General features: G+C 56.0%; 2 protein-coding genes across 4 annotated transcripts; one reads left to right on the top strand and one right to left on the bottom strand.

Moving 5' to 3' along the window:
• The first annotated feature begins 971 nt into the window (after nucleotides 1–971).
• LOC119089484 (secernin-2) lies at nucleotides 972–12,597 on the top strand. 3 transcript variants are annotated; one of them, XR_005093149.1, is made up of 10 exons: nucleotides 1,030–1,194; nucleotides 3,832–4,001; nucleotides 4,353–4,540; nucleotides 5,355–5,554; nucleotides 6,112–6,239; nucleotides 6,979–7,060; nucleotides 7,472–7,569; nucleotides 8,301–8,462; nucleotides 9,201–9,527; nucleotides 12,432–12,597. XR_005093149.1 is itself a non-coding variant. In XM_037212206.1 (9 exons), the coding sequence occupies exons 2-9, from the start codon at nucleotides 3,837–3,839 to the stop codon at nucleotides 9,426–9,428; spliced, it is 1,251 nt and encodes a 416-aa protein (XP_037068101.1). In that variant the 5' UTR covers nucleotides 972–1,023; nucleotides 3,832–3,836; the 3' UTR covers nucleotides 9,429–11,951. The 3 variants fall into 3 exon arrangements, 2 of the variants coding, with proteins under 2 accessions (XP_037068101.1, XP_037068100.1); XM_037212206.1 differs by lacking the exons at nucleotides 1,030–1,194; nucleotides 12,432–12,597 and adding an exon at nucleotides 972–1,023 and having other exon boundaries at nucleotides 9,201–11,951; XM_037212205.1 differs by lacking the exon at nucleotides 12,432–12,597 and having other exon boundaries at nucleotides 9,201–11,951.
• Nucleotides 12,598–16,187: 3,590 nt separating this feature from the next.
• Kua (Plasmanylethanolamine desaturase Kua) lies at nucleotides 16,188–27,481 on the bottom strand. The gene is made up of 4 exons (XM_037212227.1): nucleotides 27,210–27,481; nucleotides 25,469–25,680; nucleotides 24,490–24,708; nucleotides 16,188–16,543 (listed from the first exon to the last, which is right to left on the bottom strand). Exons 1-4 carry the CDS (start codon nucleotides 27,466–27,468, stop codon nucleotides 16,283–16,285), a joined length of 951 nt encoding a protein of 316 aa, XP_037068122.1. The 5' UTR covers nucleotides 27,469–27,481; the 3' UTR covers nucleotides 16,188–16,282.
• Nucleotides 27,482–27,558: the final 77 nt, after the last annotated feature.

The raw sequence follows: 27,558 nt of genomic DNA on the forward strand, positions 1-27,558 counted from the left end.
TCTTTACGTTACTAAAATTAGTTTCATCGGGATATAAAAAACACAAATGATACCAGATTTTAAACCCGGAAAAAGCACTGCCGACTCTCACGTACACACTAGGAGCAGACACTTGCTGTGCACCAGGACACACGTTGCACATCACTTAACATCATATCATATAAGGTGACACAGATATGGTGGTGGTTTCGTAAAGGGACGTACGCAAAATTCACCTATGCGGGGGTGTGGAGAGGGGGTACAACTTCTTTTGCACTGGAAGCCAGCATGGGGTGCTTCAGGCGTGTGCAATGTCTTTGCAATCGTTAATCAACACGGTATAGCCTGCGCTCCTACTTCTCCGTGTCTTACTTTGAATTATTGACGCTTAAAGTCATGCGGTCATTTTCTACATGGAAACGCATGCCATGAATTTGATCACGAAGGGACACGTGCCACGGGGGTGACTGTGCATATGCCCCTGGTACAACATGAAGACAAGGCAAGAGTGGGAGCACTTATTCTGCTCCAGCGGCCCAAGCCAAAAATGATGAAAATGAGTTGCGTCAAGTACAGATAAGGATATGCTGAAAGGCTCCTTCCCTCATGTGTACCTTAATCTCATTTAATTTAATGTTTGGTGCTTTTGTATTTCAATTAAAATATCTCACTGGAAATTTGATATGAAACCACTCGATTACATCCCTGCACATGTGGTATTTTGGTGCTTTTACATATTTTTTAGGAAGAAAATGAGCAATGTGAAGCCCAATAGCGCTGTGACAAAAACGTCAAGCAAACTCTGTGTTTAGAGCAGCTGGTCAGGAGAAAAAGTCTCAAGCTCAGGCCAATGAAATAGTCATTTGCAGAATGATGAAGAATCTACCCAATCACAGAGCCAGCACAAAAGACTACTCAGCTGATACGTGTCGTCTGAACACGTGGAAATACGCGTCAGTTTCATCATTTCTGCGCCACTCTGGGGACTCGTATTGCTACGTTCCCAAGCCCTCAGAGCGGTCAGAGCAAAGGCGCAGGCGGAAGGTACACGCCCAGGGAGCTACGGCGGTTCGCTGCGCCCGCTAGCACTCTTCTCCATGAACTAGACAACTCACGCTTGATATCCCGGGAAAATTAAGCGAATTGGCACGTGGAGAAAGGGTTTAGTCTTTCGGTGGTACGAAATCAAATTGCGTTGGCTGGTGACTCCTGCTGGTGAGCTAGATTGTGTCGGTCGCGTACTGGCCGATGGTGCGGTCATTGCAAACGTGATGCCGCGCGAGCGTCAGTTGTATAGTCACTGCTTCCTGAACTATTAATATGAAGAATTCAGATGCGCTTGTCCGGGTTTTTCTCTCAAAGTGATGTGTCTCTTCATTGCCGGCCTCGCTTATATCCACTGGTCAGTCTAAAAAGAATTACGCTCCGCAGCACTTTCAGACATTGTTGCACCAAACTCTCTGTGTTTGAGTTGGCGGAAATGAGGTCAGGCCAACTTGTACTGGAATTTCCTTTTTGTTTTTGTCAAAATTGTTTTCTGGACTGTGATTGCCTGAAATCACATTTGCAGTAGCACATGTCCTTTAAACTGGTTTCATATGTGCTGAAATTAATGGTGATGGTGTGAAATGCTGGGTGCTCAGATTAATTGTGTTTTGGCATTGCATATTTTGCTTTGTTTGACCATTTTGTGTAATACATGTTTTGTAACATGTTTGAGGTGATAATTTTTTTTGCAGGCTGGCCAGTTCAGAGCTCAGAATTCAGGACAGACTGGTGCATGATGCAGGGGCATCTGCTGCTGTGGATGGATTTTTTGCAGACTGGCAGCATGATGCTGAATGTTGTGGTGAAATGTTTTGTGTTATGATGGAATACCTGTTTTCATCAATCTTTCAGTGAAAATGACAGGAAATAGACCAAATGTTATCACAGTTTGTAGGTTAATAGACTGGACAATTGTAAGCTAATAATTATAAAGCTCTGATATATCATGCAGGATATTTTGATGCACTTCTAATTTTCTACACATGCTGGGTCTCCATTGCACTGTTCTCAGTCTTGTTCTTCCATTGCATTGCATGATACCACTGCCCATAACTATCATGTGTCTAAGAAATCATTGATTAGCATAAGGTGAATGTGCATTCAAGGCCTTGTCTTTTAACAAATCAATTGTGATATGAACAGATTAACCTGCTTGCCATCATTCTACCTTTTTCATAATTCAGTAAATTTTCAGAACTTACAGTAAAATTACATATTGCCTGTGAACTTATCAGCAGTTAGCACCCAAATGATGAACATTGGAAAAGCAAATGCAAAATGCCAGACTTGATATGTCAGTATCTCTTTGTCAGGATATGATCAGTGTACAGATCACATATTACCAAGTTAGATCATTATAATAGTTCAAAAAGCAATGTAATTATTTGAAGTATATGGCAAAAGTAGTCTGGCAGAACTGAAAATGGTCTACATCCACACAGTACTTGTGTGGCTTGTTTTGCATTTTTATGAGCTAGCTCATTGTAACTTTCACTTCATCTATTGTTTTGATAGTCACTAGTTGCAGTTTCATGCACATAAATATTTTTTCATGAACATGAGTGTTTTGCATTTAAAGATATTGATGCAAGGATCAGATATGATAAGCAAGATCATTTATAACTATTTCCATACTTTTTTAGTGGAAAAGGCTGCTCGAGACAGCACAGTTTTCTGGTTAGTGAATATGCTCATCAATGTGTAATGGTTTGCTTATGTCATTGCATCTTGCACAACATTGATTGAGAGCCATTTGAGGCTGTTACATCTACAAATTGTGCTCACAAATGCCAGATATGAATGCCTCAATACTAATATGTTTCTTGGGCCTTAATTGCCACTTGGCTTTTTCAATGACTTGGGTTTGAATGGCAGGATTTAAATGATATTATGATGTATTGTAATGAGTGCTAAGGCAGCTTTAATATGCTCTCCCTGATATACCTTACCCCACTTTGGTGGTCATTTTGCTCAGAAACTAGTGGAGCTTACATCTTAAGAAGGGTAGGATTATGAACAGCACCAAAATGTCTAAGCTGGCTTGTTCAGTTCAAAGCCCCACATAAATGTGGAACACTCCCTTTAAGACTGTTTTAACTGTGAGTGCTTCTTTAAATTTCACTGTAGCTTATGATTTTACTTTCATCAAAATTGTACAATTGATGGTCTGTTGACACTTGTAATGTTGAACTAATGGTTATGGCCTTGATTTTTGTGTGCATTCCTTCTGTTATATACAACTTTGGCACATCAGGTTTCATTTGGGTAGTGTTACTCAAACCTCTTTTAATTCTTGCTTGTTATCATAATTCACCAATGAACAATTATACATATCCTGATCATGAAATTATGTCTACTGTTTTGTTTTTGTGGTGCAATGACTGAGAATTTGCTTTTATTAGTGGAAAATAAGGTCAGTTACAGTATTTATTAGCATAATAATGGTCTTTGATCAGTTTGTATATCTGAGCTTTTGAAGATTTCAGTGGCTGAGACAGATTGTAATCCATGTCTCAGGTGGTGAAGTGCAAGATATATTGCCACTTTGTGGCAGACTTATTGTGATCCCTCTAAAACAGCACCTGTGCCACTCATTAATGACAGTCACCCAGGTATGTGAATTGATTGTGGCAGTATTTGATTTTAAAAAGCACCAATGCTGCTCTCCTTTTAAATGTGATTTACTGGTGTTTGAATGGTAGCCAAGTAATGTTGCATAGCATTATCACAGCATCATCTGCATTGCACATGTGTTTTGATTTGTAGTTGCTTATGTGAAACAATATGTGATTTCTTTGCTTTCAGAGACCATGTCAACCTCTCAGCTGACATCTTGTGACACATTCGTGGCACTGCCACCAGCAACCAAACGAGGCTTTGTGGTGTTTGGGAAGAACTCTGACCGACCTCAGGGTGAAGTTCAAGAAGTTGTTCACTTCCCTGCTGCCTCCCATGAGCCAGGCAGCAAAGTTCAAGTATGTTCGTACAATGGCATTCACAATAGTCATCATTCCTTGTTAATGTAATAGCAGCCTTAGGCTGCTGTTTAAAAGGTGGTTTTAGGTTAGGCTGCTTTTGAGATCACAGTTTTGTGCATTTTCATGATGGGAACATGGGCTCCACAATGTGTTGACAGTTTTGTATTTGAAATTCAACTGATTTGTATGCGTATTTTCTTACTACCAATGTTGACCTCCTGTCCCGCCGCCCCATGCACCACATAGTCCAAAAGGGCCCGCACAACCGGTGTTTGTCTGCCGTTTGCGGGTGGCTGTCTGTCGTTCTGCCGTTTGCTGTTGGCTCTGACACCCAGCTGCGGTACGCAGTGCACGTACATCTCGGTGGATCAGGCGGAGAGCACACACGCGGTAATCCTGAGCCGGCCCGCTTGGATGTGGGGTGCAGAGATGGGGGCCAACGAGCACGGCCTGTGCGCCGGCAACGAGGCCGTCTGGACCCGGCTCGAGTCCGACGACGACCGCACGGAGCGGCTGCTTGGTATGGACCTGGTCAGGTGGGTCACAGCATGGTCTGGTCAGTCATGACCTGGTCAGGTGGGTCGCAGTATGGCCTGGTCGATCATGATGCGGTTTGATGGGCCATGTCAGATCTGGTCTGGTGGATGGTAGCCAACCTGGCCTGGTGGATCACAGTATGGTTGGTCTTGTGGGTCACAGCGTGGTCGGGTCTCATAGGTCACAGCATGGTTGGTCTCATGGGTCACTGCATGGTCTGGTTTCATGGGTCATATTATGGTCTGGTCTCACGGGTCACAGTATGACCTGGTCTTGTGAGTCACAGCGTGGTGTTGTCTTGTGGGTCACAGTCTGGTCTCATGGGTTACAGCCCGGCCCAGTCTAGGGGGTCACTGTCTGGTCTGGTCTATGGGGCCCAGCCTGGTCTAGTCTAGGGTTCACAGCTTGGTCTGCTTTCATGGGTCACAGCATGGTCTGGTCTCCAGGGTCACAGCATGGTGTGTTCTCATGGATCACAGCATGGTGTGGTCTTGTGGGTTGCAGCCCAGTCTGGTCTAGGGGTTCACAGCCTTGTCTGGTCTAGGGGTTCACAGCCTTGTTTGGTCTAGGGGGTCACAGCCTTGTCTTATCTAGGGGGTCACAGCCTTGTCTGGTTTAGGGGGGGGGGGGCACAGCCTTGTCTGGTTTAGGGGGGGGCACAGCCTTGTCTGGTTTAGGGGGTCACAGCCTTGTCTGGTTTAGGGGGGAAGGGGTTACAGTCTGGTCGAGGCCGCCGTAAGATCAGCCGACATAGTGGGAGATCCGGGCTGCAGCGTTGTCCTCGGATGACGAGCCAGCATTCGGCGCCGGCAGGCTGGCGCTGGAGCGGGCGGCGACGGCGCGGGAGGCGGTCGACGTCATCACCGGCCTGCTAGCCTCGCATGGCCAAGGCGGCCCGTGCTCGGACACGGACGCCTCCCTGCTCTACCACAACTCGTTCCTGCTGGCCGACCGTGCCGAGGCCTGGGTGCTGGAGACCGCAGGTCACCTGTGGGCCGCCAAAAGAATCACATGTGAGTCGGCGGGGGCGACGCCGCTCGTGTCGCCGCCCTAAGTGTCGGGTGTTGGGAGCTTCAGATGTGACGACCGAATCGGGAAGACAGCGAGTGGCGTGCCAGAGTGGCACTTGATTCTCGCATGTCCCGCCAATTCCATTCGCGAATGCTGTCGTGGTGTTCACATCAAGTCGTGCTCACGTGACGTTTGGGTCGTCTGTTCTAGTCTTGCATAGCTAAGCCGGCCGAACATGCTTGTCGTCATGGCCACCGCAGAGGATCACATCAGCGGTAACCAGCCGCGTTTCGTGTTGCCAGTAGTTACGCTGGATTTTTCCGCGGTAGCTCAGCGGGCGGGGCCAGTGCCGGTCCCTGATCGGTCCCTGGCCGTCGAGAGCCACCGGGGCTGACGTCGCCCTGCCCGCCGCCCAGCGGCCGGAGCCGGTGTCGGTCCCTGGCCGTCGAGAGCCACCGGGGCTGACGTCGCCCTGCCCGCCGCCCAGCGGCCGGAGCCAGTGCCGGTCCCTGGCCGTCGAGAGCCACCGAGGCTGACGTCGCCCTGCAACGCCCCGCAGGTGGCGTGGCTAACATCAGCAACTGCCTGACGATCGGGGTGGAGATGGACCTGCAGCACCCGGAGCTGCACTCGGAGGCCATCTCGCGCGGTCTCTGGGACGGCAGCGGCCAGCTCAACTTCAAACAGGTCAGCAGACCGTCTCCGGTGACCTCCGGCAGGCCTGTCAACCTCATTAGCTCCTACGAATGTATCCCGGAGCTTCTGGGACGGCGGCGAAGCATTAAGCCCCCCCCCCCCCTCGCACGCGTTCAAAAATTTCAGGGGGCGGCGCGTGACATCATTGTAGCGCGGTAGTCTGTAAAGCCGTGGGCGGGCGAATTTTCCTCGTCATTGTTCTTTGGGTATCTCTAGATATTTGGATGCATTTTCTCGAATGCAGAGTGATGTTTCGTCTCGGTTTCGATAAAACAAAGCAGGTTTTCCAATGGTGTAGCATGTTGCAAACCTAGTCTGTAAAAAGGATGGATCGCCCACGGCAACAGTGTATCATAAATTCGCTACTGCATTGAGTGGCGCTGCTCTTTCTGTGTTACCGCGTACCACCCGGTGGGGCCCACTGGTCAGTATATCTGTTGGATATAGATACTCTTCTGGTCGGTTGCTGTGCCCGGACTGAAAACAAATAACGTCGGAGAATGAACTCCGTCGATTTGCAGTAGGCATATCCAAAAAAGAAAAGCCATAAATCCAGTGCGAAATCCGGCAGGTCCAGGTGAATGCTGCTCATTTGACTGAGCATCAGCATGGCGCACCAGCACGTGTGCCGTCCGGGCAGCGGGCGCTGCCATCCGTCGCGCGTGTGGTTCAGTGGCGCCGGTGACGCCGCGCTGACGGCCGGTGCTGACCCGCCGCCGGGCTGTCTCAGGTGTTTGGTCGTGACGGTGACGCGGACGGCTGCTCCCGGCTCACCGAGGGCCGCAAGCTCATGGAGCGGTACGCCGCAGCAGGTACGGCTCGCGGAGGCCGGCGCGGGCCCTGACGGCTCGGCTCCAGCTGCAGTGGCGTGGAACTCATCCTGCTGGTGACGAATGTGTGATGGACCTGGCGGTTATGTGCGCTATAGAAGATATGCTGTTGTTGTATGTATTTTGTGTGTAAAACTACAGACAAGACTCAAATGGCCTGCTAGTCACGTGCTATGCTTATCATTAGCAACCACATGTCATAACTTCTGTGCTTAAGTGCCTGTGATAACTTCCACGTAACTAACAAACACTGCAGTGACCGTAAATGTATTCGTTCACTGGTCCGGCGGGCAGTGGCACAGTTGCATCCTTTGCATGCCCTCACGCCACCGGTGGCGCCTCTGTAAGTGTGACACCATCGGACATGTGACATCGCACGTGCTGTCGGCACAGGCGAGTTTGACGTGGAGAACATGCTGGCGGTGCTGCGTGACGCGCCGTCTGGCATCTGCCGCGCCTACGATGATCCGTTCCACACGGCCGCCAGCCAGGTACGCGCGGTGTGACAACCCGTTCCACACGGCCGCCAGCCAGTTCCACGTGCTGTGCTCAGGCTGATGAAGCAGCTACCAGTAGGGACGTTAAGTGCAGTCAGTGTTGCAACATCGCCTCAGTCCAGATGCGTATGTATAAGGTGCAGAACCTTGCTGATGGTCGTTCCGCGGGTCAGTAGCACATCAGACCGCATGCAAAGTTAACACGTATTTCTGGTTTCTACTACCCTTATGCATGGCCTGGACCTCGGAGGTGTGCCCGTGCACTGTACTGTGTCAAGCATTCACATCCGATGTTAATGGCCCAGAGCCCCTGGACGGCGCGCCTTCCCCACCAGTCTTCCTTCGCTGTTGGATTGCCTGTCGGGCCCCGTCGCGTTCGCGTATCAGTCCCCACGATTAACCCTGACACTGTATCCCGTGTCGCCAGACGTCTACTATTACCCCTTGTCGTCTTCAGTGTGACTTTACTACGCCGTCGGCAGCTTAGGCTATATGGCGTCGCCTACCTCTTAACTTGGCAGAAAGAGCGGGCACCACGGGGAATCGAACTCCGTACCTCTGGTTTCCTAGGCGCGCGGCTTCTGACCCGTGCCGCCGCTCGTCTCGTGCCGCGTTGGCTCCGCGCGTCCGGCGTCGCCAGGTGTCTGTGTTGTCCCCGTGCGTGCCTCGCTGTCCGGGGCCCCTCCGCCGTGCCGCTGACGACCGCGCGTGCCCGGCGTCGCCAGGTGTCGGTGCTGCCGCCGATGGCCTCAGCCCGGCCCGCCTGCCACTGGTTCACGGGCACGCCGGACCCGCAGCGCTCCGTCTTCAAGCCATTCGTGTTCGTGCCGGGCGCGCGCATCTCGCCGCACATCCAGAGTCCGGCAATCGAGGACGACCCGGCTAAGGTGAGGGGGGGGGGGGGGGCGCACGCCGACCGGCCGACCGGGGAGAGTGCTGTGGTGGGAGGGGAAGGCGACGGCTTTGGTGATAAGATTAAAGGGATGAGGTGTGCAAAGAATTCAATTATTTTTGCTTCTTTTCGAAAGGTTATTCTTTTCAGCCGGGCCAAACGCGGAAGCAACGGGCATACCGCCGTTGTGACACATTTGTATTCTGTTCATGACGCTGCGGCGGTATAGCATAAAATATCGACCAAATACGCGATGACACCCTTGCGCACAGGCCTCCCTTGGGGATCATGTCAAAGAAAGCATCTCACAGAAAAAGGCTAGGAGAGCCAACTTCTGGTAAAAAGAAAGATATCACTTAAATAGGGATGAGGTGCTGTGGCTCCCAGGAACGTAACCAAAAAAGCGGTTAGCACATTGCTCCTAATGCTGCCCTCCTACTGATCTAGGAGGACAGTTGCTCGTACTATGTCCAGGCTCAGTCCGACCTGCAGTGTCGGGTCTCAGTCTGACCTGCAGTGTCCAGTCTCAGGCTGACCTGTGGCGTCCAGTCTCAGTCTGATCTGCAGTGTCGGGTCTCCGTCTGACCTGCAGTGTCCAGTCTCAGTCTGACCTGCAGTGTCCAGCCTCAGTCTGATCTGCGGTGTCTGGTCGTAATCTGACCTGCGGTGTTCATTCGTCAGCCCAGTCTCGCTGTGCCCCGCCGCGTGCCTCTGACCGGCGCACTGCTGGCAGGCCCAGCCGCGGTTCCAGCGGCCGGTGGAGCGCGCCCACCGCCTGTACCGTCTGCACGGCGAGGCGCTACGCACGCGGCCCGAGCGGCACGAGCAGGTGCGCGGCCTGGAGCAGCGCTGCGTGCCTGAGCTGGACCGCTTCCTGGAGCAGTTCACGGCCGAGCAGGCCGGCGAGCTGCAGGAGCTCTTCAAGGACTGCGTCGAGAGCGAGCTGCAGTTCTACAAGTAGAGCCGGCGCGGCTGGGCGCGGCGACCGCGGGACGGGGAGGGGCGGGACGGAGGCGGAGATGGAGACGGAAGATCACCAGGAGCACGCGCACAGGCACGGGTGAGCGGGGCGGACACACGCACGGGACACGTGCACTGCATGCGCACATGGTGAATACGTGCACAGAGGTGGAGGGATCGGTTGTTTTCGCGCATTCGCGCACGCTGGTGGGAGCCCCGTTCTCCTGCGTGGTGGAGTGGATGGGGCCCTGCTTATCATGGGGTGGAGGGTCGTGCTGGTACTTAATGGCGGGCTGACGACGGACGCCGCGAAGTGGGACCGGCGCCGGTCGGCGGAGGCGGTTGTGCCCCACCACCGGGTCACACCGCAGCACTAGAAATCCGAGGGGTCTGCCTTTCTGCACCTGGTTCGGACATCACTCGTCGCCCTCGCTCGCCTTTGCCGTCTCGCGCGCGCGCCCTTGCTCGCCGTCGCCGTAGCTATAGCAGAAGCCGGCGATGCTTTAGTCGCCTAGCTGCTCAGTCTTTCTTTGTTGTTTGATCCCGGGCGACGGCTGTGTGACCACTTGCCAGGTCCGAGTGCGCGGCTGCGGGTGCGTCGGACCTGCTGGGACTGCAGGCTTCGGTCGGTCCGGACCTGCAGGTCATCAGTGTCAGACTTCTCGCCATTGAACCCTGCAGAGTGCCGGAGGGTCTTAGACGGAGGACTCCAGCTCGCTCTGTTCGCTGAATGCTCTCGGGGAGGAGAAAAACCACAGTTACTCCAAAACGTTCACGTTCGTACGGCTTTTGGCGTTTTTTGGTGGCCTGTTTTGTGGAGGTTTGGTTGAAAATTGAGGGGGCGGAGGACTTGCGCAAGACATTATACGCCGGGCAGCAGGCTGTCGTCTTGCGTCGCTTGGTGCCTCGCAAGGCAAAGTGAATCACGCAGAGTTTTGAAGTGCTTGAAGAAATCTACTTGAGGTTCTGAGAGTTACGTTAAGGTGCTGGACACCGTTTTGCACTGGCGGCCTGCACAGGGCTCTTGAGGAGGAACGCAAATATCTGGCAAGCCAACGGCAATTTATGAATCTGGAGTAGTGTTCGGCAGCAGCGTAGAAGGAATTCACTTCACGGTCACGTTTTGTCAGCCGTCCCGTCTTCATTGCGTTGGAAAGCCTCGAAGTCTTCGATGTCTTTCAGTTCGCCTCACGTGCATTGTCGGGTCGCCTGGCGAAATCCACTTTGAGATGCTTGCCCGGATCTAAAATACTTCGCGTTGGTCGTGCGAGCGGAACTTGGCTGGCATTCAGCTTCGTCTAAGACTGTGCCGCCTGAGACACCAGTCGTAAGTGTCCGGGTGGCGCATCCAGCTGTGTTCCGTAGGTCACCGCCGGACACTGGCGAGGCTCCTTTTGAAGATGATGGTCTTCTGACTTCTGCCTCTGTCCCGATAAAGTATATATCAAGATAGGGTCTTCTGACTTCTGCCTCTGTCCCGATAAGGTATATATCAAGATGAGTCTTCTGACTTCTGCCTCTGTCCGTTGATTACTGCCTCTGTCCGGATAAAGCATGTATCAAGCTGGGTTGGTTGGTCTTACCATAAGGAGCATTTCCCCGGCGGTTTCTTTAACATTCCGATCGTTTTTTCGACGGGTTGGATGTTTGACTAAGAAAAACAGCCAAGCGGAATCGCTCGTTGCACGGAGTTGGGATATGCACGTTCAATGCAGGTCCCTTCAAAATGTGTTTGTTTTACCGTCGGCTGCCGAGTTGTATAGCACGTAGTTGGAGGAAGGTCGATCCCGGTGTCAGGTGGTCCGCACATATGTGGTCCTTGAGTGTTCGTGTCGCAGTAGCGTCCGGTTAGGTGCTACGGTTCAGGTCTTTACGGCATTTATTCACAACGGGAGGCTTGTGGGCCTAGTCGTGGCATTTGCCGCCAGTTTCTTTAGGTGGCGTTTTTTGTTATTCTGTCGCGTCACGTTAATTGGAAGTGAGCAAAGTTGGTCGGATCGTGAATTATGTAAAGGGTGGTGTCTTACATCGAATCTCGTGAGACCCCCGAATCTTACCGGTTTGATTCGCGCTTGTACCCCCTGGAAGACTACGTAATGTGTCGTGAGGTTTTGTTTGTATCTCGTACCGAGTCTCATCGTGCGGTTGATTGGTGAGGTTTGTTGACGTTGAGACGCCATGGAGAACAGCTTGTGTACGGCGCACCCCCGGCTCCCCTCGTCGTCTGTTCCCCGTCTCCACCCACTGGGCAAGCGTGCGCGATCATCACTGGGGATTGGTGATGAGCTTTTGCTGTCGGCGTCCGTGATATTGATGTTCCGTCTAGTCCGTCTGGCGCTTTAAATGGTCGGCGTTGTCGCATTCTTGGCGTGTCTGGCGCGGCCTTGACCTTTGGGGGATGGGCGGACCACGGGTCCCCCGGACGCACGGAGTGTGTGTGTGCGTTTGCTACCCACGCCTTGGTTTTCCCTGAGCTTCGGTGTCAATATTTCTGCGCTATGTCTCAATAAATAGCGAGCCTGCTGCTGTGTGTACGCCCTGTGGCGCGATCAATAACGGCGCATACGTGGTTCAGCTGAGCACTTGCGTCCAGGATGCGTAACCGCATGTCGCATATTCGACGCGTAACTGAATGCCGATACATACGGCACTGGATTTCGAGCACCCGTAAACCCTCGGTTACCAGCAAATAACGGTTAACTGTTAACGAAGAAAACAGCGAACGTCAATTTTAAACCTTTAAAAAGCCTTGGCGCGCATGTTTCTGAGTGAGGGGAAAACACTAGGCAGCTGTCGCCAGATGGCACCGGGATCGATTTCAGGAGAGATCAGGCTGCACCGCGGTGAGGGCACGCCATACGCATGACTTCCGAAGGGCGCATGCTGGGAGCAATGCGGGAGATATGCAGCGTTCAGATCGCGGGACTTTTTGTCACAATGTTCTACTTTGTGTGAAAGAAATACAATGAAGTGGCTCAGCGCTAAAGACTGTCCTGTTTCCCAGACTTTATGGAAAATGACGTACTTTTGGAACTGTTGCGCCAAGGATCTCTCGCTGGACCTCCATCTGTCCCGTAAGTGGTGCTGTCTAAATTTTGTGTACATCCCGATACAGTTCCAGCATGCAATTTTCCGGGTACATATTCGGAACTGTACGAGGAACCCTGCTAACGCAGGGCCTTCAAACGAGCCGATGGAATATACCCTCCCGCAAGTTTGATCTCCGAAGTCAGAACAAAGGTCATCTGCGGCGGTCGTTCGGCGGCGGCGGCTGTCTCCCAGCGGTCGCTGCGCCAGGTCGGCTGCCTCGCAAGGGCATGCATGAACGGGTCAGCGACTGCCCGGGCGGCATTGACCTCCGCGCTGGCGCTAACCACACTAACGGCGTTGGCCACAGTTGGGCAGCGCAGGACGACTGGCGCTTGAGGCTAGAGCCGCTTTGGTGTGCTGCCAGCGGTATGAATGACACATATATGGGCTATTGCAAGCGAGGCGGCCCTTAGACTACTGGCACGTCTCAATCACCACCGCCAGAGGGGGGTGTCGGCAAAAGGTCTGTGGCTGATGTGCTCTTGGGCGTGCTCTTTGGTCAAGTGCTCCCGTCATTCGTTTTGACTCCAGGAATTGTGTGAACGGGTATTCGCCTTTTTGTGAACGGGTATTCGCCTTTCGCCGGGTAACGCCTCTTGATATTCTTTTGGTCGCTTCTGGGCAACCGTGGCTGCACGCGTAATTTCCCTCGGTTCGTGAACAGGCATGTTCACGAGCCCACACAACCTCTCTTTATAACAATTTATTAAACATTGTGAAATCCGCCGGCTCGAAGCTTCAGCCTGTTCGTCCAAACATGCATTTCATCGCAGTCAAAAACAACTAACCGTAAAAAGCGGCACGTACTGATTACAAAAATACTCGCATCGGATGGACTCTTGATTAAAATCAACCTAAGTGACGCAAGCATTGACCACCTCGGCGACTAGCATCAGGGGACGAAGTGCACATCCAAGGCGACAGGAGGGGGGGGGGGGGGAGGGGCACAACGTGAGGTAACCTACATCCTCCGGCGGTTCACACGGGCGCGAGGCCAACTCGCCTTCCTCTGGCCAACGCGCCGCGAGGGTCGCGGGCGGCTTCCAGGAGGGTGACTGCTCGCAGTATCCTGCGACAGCGGGCGGGGCGCGGCTGCCGACGGCGCCCACCGCACCGCCGCCACGCACACCACGCTCCACACACGTGACACCAGGGGAGCGGCCTCGGTGAGGGCGTCCGGTGGACGGCCGGCCGGCTGCGCAGGGTAACACCAGCTACCTGACACCACGCGTCTGCCGCCGCGCGCGGGGAGTAATCACTACACTGTGCGGGGAAGGGCGTCTTCACTGGCGGCGAGGGACCGTGGTCCGAGCCGGCTCCGATGGCGGCAGCTTGCTGATCAGTTTGATTGAAAGCCGTTGGAAGTGCAGATTAACAACACAACACAGCACCGCGAAAGATATGATTTGTCCCCAATGCGTCTGGGAAGCGCCAGTACCGATTCCGGTACAAACCAAGTCGTGGAAGAGAGCCGTGGGGTAGGTGACTAGCCAGGGAGCCGTTTCGTTTCGACTGGGTTCGTATGCGAAATCCTCCCGGGATTGTCGTTAGACGTGTGGAGCCCTTTACGGCGGCGACATCCTAAACATCTCTTCGTGTCTGATCCCATGCGTTTCCCCCACAACGAATTACACAACCGCACCCGCAGCGACTACCTAAGCCGTACGGAGCGTGTACGCTACTCGGATCTCAGGGAACAGCAGAGCGTGTTGACCAAAGGTTTGAGACAATCACGTCACCTCGAGCCACCCGGCTGTGCTGTGGAAGGGAGGTGCGCGCGGGCGGCGTTCGGCCGCCCCGCGTGTCAGATTCCGCTCCCCCCGCTCCGGAGCACAGGCTGGCTGTGACCCCGCGCCGGTCTGTCGGGGAGAGCGCGCCGCTTTCCGACAAGGCCGCGCCAGCCCGGGGCGGGGCGGGTGAGGTGGCGCACCACAGCCCAGGGCGTGGCACGAGGCGGAGGACAGGCGGGTGATAGCTGCGCCGTCGGCGGAAGAACAAGCAACGCAAGAAGGCACCGCCGAGCCACGGGGACACCAGCATGCCGACAGAGGCCACCACGCTGCACCCCTCCCCCTCCCCCCAATGTTGCACGATTCATCGATATGTGATGAGCCACCTCAATGATAAAGCAGAAGGCAGACAATAAAAAATAGTATTTCGCGAATATTGCTGCCTTCGGTGACCGTGCATATTCAGTTGTGGTTTAGACCAGCAAAATACATGATTCGCATACTTGGCAACAGGAAAGTGTGCGCCTTAACCCACGCAAAGCAGGATGTTAACCGCGTCACAACTGACAACATGCTGAGCAGCATATTCAATTAATCCACATTCGCATCAGCAGCACAGCGAGTTATTATGGACTACGGACGTGGGGGTAATGATATCATGGCCTGCCCACAACGTTACAACGGGAAGCGTTGCCCATGACGACTGACCGCTGACTGCCCATGTGCTGGTGGAACCGGCACTGCAATCATGTGTTGGTGGCTTGCAAACCAGTCATCTACGAACTACCATCATCGAACGTGGTAAAACTCCAGGTGCGAACCTGCGAACTGGTAAGAGCGCCGTGCTGCGTTGCGGTTGACTTGCAACAGCGCAGTCAGCTGCCGTGACAACAGCTGGCGGCGTCGGCTGACGATGCCGTGCGACCGGGAGATCAGACCAGACGCGGCGGTTCGGTGGAGAGTAATCCAGACGGGCCCCAACGCCATCGCCGCCGGCGTCCGACGTCACGCATCGGCCCGCGCCAGCACGCCCGAACAGACCGGGCTGCCGGCGGCGCCACTGTCGGCGCACCCCGCCCCGCCCCGCGCCCGCAGACCGGGAGGGCCCTGGGGCCGCAATGCGCGTATTGATCGGCCGCTATCGAGCCGGCATTTCGGCGGGTTATCAGGGGAGTCTCGCCCGCGCGGAGCCGCAGCCCAGCCAGTCGATACCGGGCCGCCGCGGACCCGATCCACCCGGCGACGGCCCGCCATCACGTGCCGCCCCGCCCCGCCCGCCTCCGCCGCGTCTGGCGGTCACGTGAGGTCGGCGCCGGCGCTGGAGGTGTCCGCGACCGCGCACTGTCGGCACGGGCGCGCCCGACACGCAATATCGGCGCTGATGCACGCCGTGATACGGACGCCGCCGCGGTCGCGTACGTGACATGGCGGAATCGACGGAGCATCGCCTATCGATCTAACCGCGGCGCCACACCGTCGCCGACACGAGGGCGGGTCCGTGACATTCCAGGACGACCAGCGAGTCTGTCTGTCTGCCCAGCCCAACGTCGCCACGCCGCGGCCAATCACGTGTGATGTATGACGCCCTCAATAGAAGCAATTTCGCGATGATCAAGGCAGACCGTGGCTTCAGAGGCTGCCGCTTTACGACCTCCCTGAAACAACACAACCCGACTATTCGGCCATTACCACCGGCGGGGTTCGACGAGGGCACACCGGCGCGCCCGTCGGGCCTGGCGCAGACGTGAGCGGCGCTGGCCCGGCCCGCGGCTGCCGGCGAGCAGGGTCGCCCCGACCTGAGGTCAGGACACGGGACGGCGCTGGCAGCTGCGGCCCAGCCGGCCGCTCGGCCGGCGGCCGTCGAGGCCTCCGAGCGCGCTGACCCGGCCACAGTCGGAGACGCCGTCGCGCACGACCACGCATGATGCCGCGCCCCCGGGGTCAGCGGCCGCCGCCCGCGGACGGCGCGAGCGGCCGGCGCGCTGTGCTACGCACGCTGGTCGGACACCGGAGCGCGCCATCACGGAGCAACGCCTCAGGTGCGCCGTTGCGCCCAGCGCATGTCGTCGTCGCGCGGCACGGCGCCCGTCAGCCGCTGGATGACCGCCTCCAGTCGCGCCCAGAAGCCGAGCCGCTCCAGCGGCCAGTCCAGCCAGCCCGTGGTGATGCAGTAGTACGTCTCGTGCGGCGCCACGTGGTGGATGCGGTGGTGGCGGCGCGGCAGGATCACGCGGCAGTCCTGCAGCAGCGTCACGTACCACGGCAAGCCGAAGTAGGTGTGCGACCACTTGTGGATCTGGCGGCAGCGGGCGCGCAGCGTTACGGGCGAGGTCGGCAGCGACAGGGCGGTTTCGCTTTTCTCTGAGGGCTACAAACTGCACTTGAGCCGGGGCCACGGGCTGTTGACGTCAGTCACGTGTCAAGACAATTGGCAGGATTTTCGCGGGCGGCAACGTCTCCACCGGCCCGATAAGGGACGCCGCTGCGTCTCGGAATGCTGTTAGGGCCCGGCCGCGACGACGGCGGGCCGGGCGGGTGGCGCCCCGACGCCGGTCTCGGCTCGTCACGTGACGTGGACGGGGCCCAGTGACTGGGGACGGGCCATCGACCCCGGCCAGGTCGGCCGCGTTCCTGGCACGCCCTTAGGGCAACATCCGTTGGCCGGCACCGTTGTCAACACTGGACGACAGGAGGCGAGACCCGCGGCTGCCTTGCATGGCAAGCACGGTGCAAACAATTTGATCTAGACACTTTACGGGACAGTTGCACCGATCACGGCAGAGCTTATTCATTACGTGCCAACACATGTTCGATTACACGACATATTGTTCGGTACTGTTTGCACGTTGCTGTTAAATGACAGTCCAGTCAAGTACGGACACAAACTAGACATCTGCGATCCCCTAGCATAGTGTCGGTCCTAACTTTTAAATGGAATGTTTCACATTTGGAGACATTGATGAGGCACCAGATGTCATAAAACAAGCTCACTTGTAACTATTGGTACGCTTTTGAAGTGGAAAAGGCTGCTTTAGACAGCACAATTCTCTATTTAGTAAACATGCTCCTCAATGCGTCACGGTTTGACTACGTTATCGCACCCTGCACAACATTGATTGAGCCAACTGACCACCGTTATATCTCGAAATCGCGCTAACGAATGCCAGAGGTGAACACAACAAATACACTTATCTTCTCCTTGATTACCACACGACCAATGAGATGGCAGTACTTGCATGACGTTGTTATGGCGTCATGGGTGCCTGGACATCTTTCAAATACTTTTCCCGATATATCTTTCCCCATTTTCCAGGGCGTGTGGTTCAGAAACTAGAAGAGCTTAGGTCTTAAGAAGGGCAGGATTGCAAACAGCACCGAAATGTCTTTAAGATGGCTAGTTCAGTTCAAAACCCCAAATTTGGGTGGCACACTCCCTTTAAGAAAAATTAGAATGAACGAGGAAACACGATTTTTCACGACCTAACACGAAGAGCGCACTACTTGAAATATCCCGCAAACTAAAAACATCGGTATGCCCGGGAGGCACATTCCACCCTGGCCACAGCCAGCGCGACAGAAGCCACACCCTGCCGCAGCTGGCACCGCCGCAGACCCTTGCGCAGGCAGACTGGCCCGCAAAACACACACCTGGAGCCCCGCCAAAGCCAGCGACGGAACTCGGCCACCGAGACGCACGAGCGCCGCCCTGTCAGGGAACACGGCTATCGACCTGGCGCCGACGGGCCTGCAGGGAGCACGGGCAGCCACCCGCTGACCTGGGCGTGGCACGGCTCGCAAACTGACAGCCGCTCCGACGGAGAGTGATGAGGCCCCCAACTTAGCGGCCGCTCATGGGCGGCAGCTGAAACCGAAACCTGGCAGACCCCGCCCGGGGTGGCGGACCTGGTGTTTGTCTCTGACTGGGCTGATGGCGTGCGCGATAGCTCCCAGCCCGCTCAGCAGCCTGGCGACGTCACGTGTCGTGTCTTATCAGCCAGCTGAGGTCCAGCGTTGCGTCGCGTCGGTGCGGCGGCGGCTGTCACCGACGCGGCTGCACAGTCACCATCGCCACAGTTACCCTCGCGTCGCGCCGATGAACGAGTACCGGTGCCAGGGCCGGCCCCGTCCCACCGGCGGAGGGCCCCGCTCAGCCCGGCTGGCACTGTGCCCCGCATGCCACAGACGCAGCGCCGGGGGTGGCTCCCTTCACCCCCTCCCCACCATCCCCCCCCCCCACCAACAGACTCGTCACCTGTCAGACGAGACCCCACCCGAACGCGACCGTCTCAGAGCGGCTAACTTTGGACGGACCGAGGGCGACCGTCTCATAGCGGCTAACTTCGAACGGACCGAGGGCGACCGTCTCATAGCGGCTAACGTCGAACGGACCGAGGGCGACCGTCTCAGAGCGGCTAACTTCGGACGGACCGAGGGCGACCGTCTCAGAGCGGCTAACGTCGAACGGACCGAGGGCGACCGTCTCAGAGCGGCTAACTTCGGACAGACCGAGGGCGACCGTCTCAGAGCGGCTAACGTCGAACGGACCGAGGGCGACCGTCTCAGAGCGGCTAACTTCGGACGGGCCGAGGGCGACCGTCTCAGAGCAGCTAACTTTGGACGGGCGCTCTGCGTCAGATGTGGAATTCGGGCGGGCGCGTTTCAGAAATAGAGTACTGGTGCATTGCATATCGTTGTAGAAATCAAATAGATTTTCAGTGATAAGGTACTGATAATTTTCTTTTGTTCACGGAATCGTCGGCATTGATCCATTCGGCGCAGAAGACGCGTTCTCTCGACAGGCCAGCGGCACAATGATCAATTTTGATGCGTTTCACGTAATATTCACTAAAACGGCGAGTATAATCCTTTGAACGACGCCACTGAAGAACACAAGTTTATTAGCTATTACACTTTAGGAGCACCAACTGCACAGGCCATTTAGTGCCCGTGCTGACGGCATATCGTATGCTATATGATTTGTTTCCGCCTTTGGTCTGAAACCGCACCATGAAGGGCAAACTGGCAGACAGCCCAGACAGCCCTCACGTACCGCACCATGAAGGGCAAACTGGCAGACAGCCCAGACAGCCCCCACGTACCGCACCATGAAGGGCAAACTGGCAGACAGCCCAGACAGCCCCCACGTACCGCGAACGCGTCGACTCGATTCCAAATCGTGCGCAGTGATCTCACGTGTGCACGTGGGTGGCGACCGTATCAACACCTGATGACGCGTCAGTAGATGAGCCACTTGCGCAAACAGCTCCGCTCCATTGTGCCCAGTCATCGCCAGCCGTCAGCAGCTCCTCCAGGAGGACACCGCCGGCCGCCTGTGACCCCGGCCGTGACCTCTGGCCCGACCGGCCGGCGCGCGGACCGGGCACGCCACTCAGCCGTGAGCTGGAGACGACGCCCCAGCTAAGCGGGGGCACCGCGGCCGCCTCCGGCGCGGGGACCGGGCACGCCACTCAGCCGTGGGCTATCAGCGCGGGCGATCCACCTGTCGATCTCTGCGCACCTCGCGCGCGGCCGCGGCAGTCACGCAGCCCGCCGGCACGCGTCCTGTCGCCACGCAAACAATGCCGACACCTGTGCCGCCGTGGCGTCTGGCCCGCCGAGGCTCGTTCGGCGCCTCCGGCGGGGCTCCAGCGTCCGCCGATGCAGCCTGTCGCGTGGGCTGCTCATTGCCGCGGGCTCGGTACGGCGGCGCTGGAGACGATGCCGGCCGACCGACGTCAGGACGGCGCCGAGTGAGCCGACTGACGTCACGGCACCGGCTGAATAATACATGGCGACCGGCCCGGCGCCGGCGGCGGCCAGGCCGTCACCAGCTCCGGGCTGGCCACGGTACAGGTATACCCCGGTGCTGGTTTACGATGTTGCCCCTGAATAATGTGAGTTGCTATGTCCACTCGCCAAAAGCTCCGAGAAAACAAATGGCTCAGGAACACCCTAGTCTCATGTCAGCGGGCGGATACGTTGGCTGTCGTTTCGATAGGTATTTGCTGTTTTCTGTCATCACTTTTGACTTCATGAGCAAGTTGGACAGGTGTTCAGCTCATAACGCCATGGCGGCCTGACGGTCCATGCACCGCAGGTTCAGGTTTGTGTGGACCAGTCTCCAAGATCGGACGTAACGGGTCGAACACACGGACACACAAGCGGTATGCCAAACATAGACGCACAGGCGGAGGAGCTGTGCGGCGCGGCCAACACCGCCGCCGGCCGGCGACGTCTGCAGCCGCGCCGCCCGCGGCGCCAGGCTAACCCAAGCTATCCAGCGGAGCGGGGCCGTGGCGAGCCCCAGAACCAGCTGCAGCCCGCAAGCGGCGGCCGAGGCGCGATGGCGGTGACCACACTGACGACACGCCCCGGCCCGCGCCAGCGACACCTGCGGCCCCCCGGCGCCTCCACGCAGACCACGAGGACGCAACGTGCGGAGCCGGGCCGGTCGACGCGTATACCGCTGACCGGCGCCATGACCACCAGCCGCGACGCTGATCGGCCATGCACACCCACCGCGGCGGCTACAACCGGGCAATCGGCGCTGGGGGGGCACGTGCTGGGGCTGGGCTGGGGCGCTGGGGGGGGGGGGGGGGGCACGTGTGCCGCTAATGACACCCACGACACGGTACGATAGTGGGACCGGCGCATAATGCATGACAAAGTACCGACACCGACTGGCTCAAACATGCACCGACGCGGCCACTGACGCAAAGCAGAGTGAGTCCGGCACCGACGCGGCCACTGACGCATAGCAGAGTGAGCCCGGTACAGACGCGGCCACTGACGCATAGCAGAGTGAGCCCGGTACAGACGCGGCCACTGACGCGTAGCAGAGTGAGCCCGGCACCGACGCGGCCACGGACGCGTAGCAGAGTGAGCCCGGCACAGATGCGGCCACTGACGCGAAGCAGAGTGAGTCCGGCACCGACGCGGCCAATGACGCATAGCAGAGTGAACCCGGTACAGACGCGGCCACTGACGCGTAGCAGAGTGAGCCTGGTACAGACGCGGCCACTGACGCATAGCAGAGTGAGCCCGGTACAGACGCGGCCACTGACGCGTAGCAGAGTGAGCCCGGCACCGACGCGGCCACTGACGCGTAGCGGAGTGAGCCCGGTACAGACGCGGCCACTGACGCGTACCAGAGTGAGCCCGGTACAGACGCGGCCACTGACGCGTAGCAGAGTGAGCCTGGTACAGACGCGGCCACTGACGCGTACCAGAGTGAGCCTGGTACAGACGCGGCCACTGACGCATAGCAGAGTGAGCCCGGTACAGACGCGGCCACTGACGCGTAGCAGAGTGAGCCTGGTACAGACGCGGCCACTGACGCATAGCAGAGTGAGCCCGGTACAGACGGCGGCCACTGACGCGTAAGCAGAGTGAGCCTGGGTACAGACGCGGCCACGGACGCGTAGGCAGAGTGAGCCTGGTACAGACGCGGCCACCTGACGAATAGCAAGAGTGAGCCTGTACAGAACGCGGCCACTGAACGCATAGCAGAGTGATCCGGTAACAGACGCGGCCACTGACTCGTAGCAAGAGTGAGGCCGGGTACAGACGCGGCCACTGACGCGTAGCAGAGTGAGCCCGGTACAGACGCGGCCACTGACGCATAGCAGAGTGAGCCCGGTACAGACGCGGCCACTGACGCATAGCAGAGTGAGCCCGGTACAGACGCGGCCACTGACGCGTAGCAGAGTGAGCCCGGCACCGACGCGGCCACGGACGCGTAGCAGAGTGAGCCCGGCACAGATGCGGCCACTGACGCGAAGCAGAGTGAGTCCGGCACCGACGCGGCCAATGACGCATAGCAGAGTGAGCCCGGTACAGACGCGGCCACTGACGCGTAGCAGAGTGAGCCTGGTACAGACGCGGCCACTGACGCATAGCAGAGTGAGCCCGGTACAGACGCGGCCACTGACGCGTAGCAGAGTGAGCCCGGCACCGACGCGGCCACTGACGCGTAGCAGAGTGAGCCCGGTACAGACGCGGCCAACGCGGCCACTGACGCATAGCAGAGTGAGCCTGGTACAGACGCGGCCACTGACGCATAGCAGAGTGAGCCCGGTACAGACGCGGCCACTGACGCGTAGCAGAGTGAGCCTGGTACAGACGCGGCCACTGACGCATGGCAGAGTGAGCCCGGTACAGACGCGGCCACTGACGCATAGCAGAGTGAGTCCGGCACCGACGCGGCCACTGACGCATAGCAGAGTGAGCCCGGTACAGACGCGGCCACTGACGCATGGCAGAGTGAGCCTGGTACAGACGCGGCCACTGACGCGTAGCAGAGTGAGCCCGGCACCGACGCGGCCACTGACGCATAGCAGAGTGAGCCCGGTACAGACGCGGCCACGGACGCGTAGCAGAGTGAGCCCGGTACAGACGCGGCCACTGACGCATAGCAGAGTGAGTCCGGCACCGACGCGGCCACTGACGCATGGCAGAGTGAGCCTGGTACAGACAGCCGCGGCCACTGACGCGTAGCAGAGTGAGCCCGGTACAGACGTGGCCACTGACGCGTAGCAGAGTGAGCCTGGTACAGACGCGGCCACTGACGCATGGCAGAGTGAGCCCGGTACAGACGCGGCCACTGACGCGTAGCAGAGTGAGCCCGGTACAGACGCGGCCACGGACGCATAGCAGAGTGAGCCCGGCACCGACGCGGCCACGGACGCATAGCAGAGTGAGCCTGGTACAGACGTGGCCACTGACGCGTAGCAGAGTGAGCCCGGCACCGACGCGGCCACGGACGCATAGCAGAGTGAGCCCGGCACCGACGCGGCCACGGACGAATAGCAGAGTGAGCCCGGTACAGACGCGGCCACGGACGCGTAGCAGAGTGAGCTCGGTACAGACGCGGCCACGGACGCGTAGCAGAGTGAGCCTGGTACAGACGTGGCCACTGACGCGTAGCAGAGTGAGCCTGGTACAGACGCGGCCACTGACGCATAGCAGAGTGAGTCCGGCAATGGCCGAATCAGGCGCGTGCCTAAGTGCACGAGCGTCTCTGCGAAGGCCAAGTACGTGCGCGACATCACGCCGGTGGTGTGCAGGTGTTCCTGGAGCTATTACTGGATCCTACCAAACAATTTGATATCCCGAGTCACGAAGGTTTCTACGCTCAACGGGGGAGTCTCATGTTTCCAACCCATAATGACTCAGAGCCCCGCCCTTGTCACCAGCGAGGCCGCGCTCCAGCCGGGTGTTATATAAGCCGTGAAAACCATCAGCAGGGCGGCCACGCCCGTACGTTGCGCCCTCAAGAGGGTGACGTATTGGTAACCACTGGTCGCAGGTCCACACCGTTTCCAGTTACACCAAACGTAGCTACAACCCGCGCCTATACTAAGGACGACAATTTTCAAAATCGATGCAGCGTAAATACTCTTAATCATAGGAGAAATGTTAATTCAGCTAGAAAAATGCATCAACATCCGATACATGCGATTGTATTCTCGCTCAGCCCAATCCCCATAGTCATCTTCAGCATTTGACCTGTTCTGGCCTTCACCTCTAATGAGCTTTGTAAGGGTCACAGGAATTGATGACGCGTGTTGTGTAACGACTTTACACCACCACGGCTGTTCAACCAGAAGTTTTGTTACGAACTGTGCCAAGAACACGTCACAACCATGTACTGTAATATTTCTGCCCTGGAAACCTTTAGGTATAAGCTTACAGCCTAGCGGCCCAGGACCATGCAAAACTTTTGTGAACACACATCTTGCATTACTCTAAAGCACAATTCGACTCAGCGTTTTCGCCTGCCTAACGAGGAGCCACACCAATGGTGAATTACATGTACATGTCATCAGAGACAGGCAACATCAGCCACGCAAGCTGCATCCCTGCGGGTCCCCCCCCCCTCTCCCTCCCTCCCCCTCGCCCTCGCCCTCGCCCTCGCCCTCGCCCTCGCCCTCGCCCTCGCCCTCGCCCTCGCCCCCCCCTCTCCCTCTCCCTCACCCTCACCCTCACCCTCACCCTCACATTCACCCTTCACCCTCACCCTCACCCTCACCCTCACCCTCACCCTCCCTCTCTATCTCTTTCTCTCTTGCTCTCTTGCTCTTTTGCTTTATCGCATCCTTGCTCTCTCGCACTCTCGCTTTCTCGCACTCTCGCTCTCTCGCACTCTCTCGCTCTCTCGCACTCTCGTTCTCTTGCTCTCTCGCTCTCTTGTTCTCTCACTCTACCTGGCTCAGCTACCACGAGCATCTCTTGGTGTCGTACCTGATTGGTGAGTGCCACGAAGACGGCCAGCAGGTAGAGGTACGAGTACCAGGCGTAGTTGGCGTAGATCTGCGGCTCCGGCAGCGTGGCGAAGTCGTACGACATGCAGAACAGCGGCAGCAGCGTGAGCGCGATGTTGTCGCCGTTGGTCTGCACGAAGTCGTGCCGCGTGATCGACGTCGGGTCGATGTGGTGCTCCCGGAACGGCCGCAGAAAGTTCTGCCGTGGCGGACATCGGGTCACGGCTGGCGGGCACGGAGTCACGGCCCGAAGACGCGAGGTCACGGTCGGAGGACACGGGTTCACGACCGGAGGATGCTGAGTCACGGCCCGAGGTCACGGGGTCACGGCTGGCGGACACGGGGTCACGGTCGAAGGGCACGGGGGTCACGAATGAGACACGGGGTCACGCCCGGGCGATACGGGGTCATAGGGTCACGATCGGAGGATACGGGGGCACGGCCCGAGAAGGGGTAACAGCCGGAGGGTACGAGGTCACGTACCAAGGAAACGGGGTCACCACCCGACGGTACGGGGTAACGACTGGCGGACACGGGGTCACGGCCAGCAAGGTCAAGGCCGGAGAACACGGCGGGCAGGCATGGGCCCATGGAAATGGTCACAGCTAGCGGACAAAGCAGGCGAGGTCACAACCTGGGAGGGCGGAAAGACGGCCGGCCGACGAGGCGGGGGCCGTCGGGGCCTGCGGTAGCTGCCATACACGCTCACACCAGCCAGATGTGGAATGCAGTGCTTCGGTCAGGGAGGGACAGATGAGGCCACTGAGATGAGGTAGGGTGGCAGCATTCTCTCTCATTTACTTTATTGCACAACTCATTTTCAACACAACAGGCCTAACCCCACATGGTTAATTTCTCACTGTGTAACAATGATTTTTAACAGAACACAAATCAGTGACTTATAATCACAAATCAGTCACTTCAGTCCCATCAGGATGAATGATCTTGACAGTTCTCACCTTTCCTAGGATGGGCATGTCAATTGAGCCCCAGGTGTCCGCACCCCAGTGCACCAGCCCCGAGGCAAAATCAGCTGTCACCATTCCCAGGAGAGCACACAGCACCATAGATGGTGCTGCCTCCAGGCGCAGGTACCGCATCATCAGCAGCAGGTTTGTGGCCATGAGACCCAGGCCAAGCCAAACACAGACCACCTCTTGCAGCCTCTTCCCTGAAACAGGATCCTCTGTGTTAATACCAGACTGGTGCATGCTAGCTAGCAGACAAAGTGCAGATCAGCTGATTGTTTGTCTATTCAAGCAGATTTGTGTCCATGGGTACTTTTATTTCACTTTCATACTCCAAGAAAGCATTCAGACATGCACCTGCATACCAAAAGGCAAACTGGATTCAACAGGAACCCTTGACCAAGTTTGACCCTGTACCCTGGGAGTCTTTTAGTGAAAGCACAGAGTTGAAGATACAAGCACATGCCTGATGAATGTTTTAATACTGGCTCGAGCTCTCTGCTAGAAAGTTTCATAAAATGAAACAAAACCAGCACCAACTAAGGAACATTGCATTTAGGCTGATGAAGAGCATATGAAACTGCAGCCTTCCATGTTTGATGCACTATATTCTATGGTGCCAATCAATTCCGCCATAACAGCAGTGCTGCAAAGATGGTGCTGGCTGCTCAGTCAAGTCTTCACAGCATGTACTTTTAACTAAATGTATAAAAATCAAACAGGTCAAATAACTGAGATGTTGAAATACTGAAATAATGGTACCAAATGGTAACCTGTATGCAGCTTATGATCTACCCTCCCAGCACACCTAACTTGTGAACAGGTCACAAAGAGCTCCAGAAAATATTGTGTGCATGAGCACCCAGAGCATAGAGTCATATAATGCATGAACACCCAATCATCAAGTTGCTGATTCTCCTGGACTTTCTTTAAATAGAAAAGTTCATTATCTGCTCCTTTTCTTCAGCTGTTATGTTCCTATTCAAATAGGCTAACTATATGACACTAATCCGGAAACTGCCCAGTTAACAGCTGTGGCTCATTAACATTACTTGAGCATATAAACATGGAGTAAAATTGAATGGCTTAAAACATTGTTAAGTTTACTTTACTTTTACCCTACATTTAAGCAAAATATTTATTTTCAAGCATCCAAAGCAGTAAATCCAATATTTTACAGCACTTTTAAAGCACATCCCAACTTAACACATTTCCAGTATGGTTCCTACTTAATTTTATATCATAACAAGTCATTTTGTATATATGGTCAAAAACTTAAACAACTTTCCCATTCATGTAGTTACACCTCCTAAAAATGATGCACTCAGCAACTGTTTGGACAAGCACTGGACATACTATGCCATTACCACAGACATACCATTACCACACCATGCCAAAATGTCCAAAGCATGAGTTTCAGTGTTCATGTTTCGTGAATGTACAGTCACGAGTATGGTGCCTCCATGATTAGCTGTCTTCCAAATTCTTTGATTCCTTTTGGACCCTTCCCTTCTGCACATATTATTATATTCATTTTCTATTATATATATATATATGTATATGTATGTTAACGTACCATGACTATTTTGGTATATCAACCATACATATATAGGCATTTTTAACAGGAGTATTGGCAATGCTTACTTCAGAACACTAAGCAGCGTTTTATAACCCAACAGGCATTAGCAAAATTCCCACCTAAGATAAAACGATTCCCATTAAAAAATCTCACCTGATGTGTAGAGGTTTGCAAGTTCCTTTGCACCCTTGTGATTCGGACCCCATCTGGGCTTGTTTTCCTCTTCTTTGGTGATATCAGTGTTGGAGTTTGGGTCTCCTTCTGGCATGGAATTTCTGAGAATCTCGTTTTGAGATTTTTCGCTGGGGAACCCTTCAGTTTCATCCATTGTGCCACTCTGCACGACAGCGTTTCCACACACCACCACTCCCCAGCACCACTCACAGCCTGACCGACGCCCAGCGCCTGCCATGCGCTCCCCCTCCTCGACCTCCACCGCCGACGGACCACGAAACAGCTCGTTCAAGCCTGCGTGAAATGGAATGCACTTATGTACTGCCGT

Source organism: Pollicipes pollicipes, unplaced genomic scaffold (genome assembly GCF_011947565.3).
Source record: "Pollicipes pollicipes isolate AB1234 unplaced genomic scaffold, Ppol_2.1 Scaffold_3087;HRSCAF=3621_pilon_pilon_pilon, whole genome shotgun sequence".
NCBI classification, from domain to species: domain Eukaryota; kingdom Metazoa; phylum Arthropoda; class Thecostraca; order Pollicipedomorpha; family Pollicipedidae; genus Pollicipes; species Pollicipes pollicipes.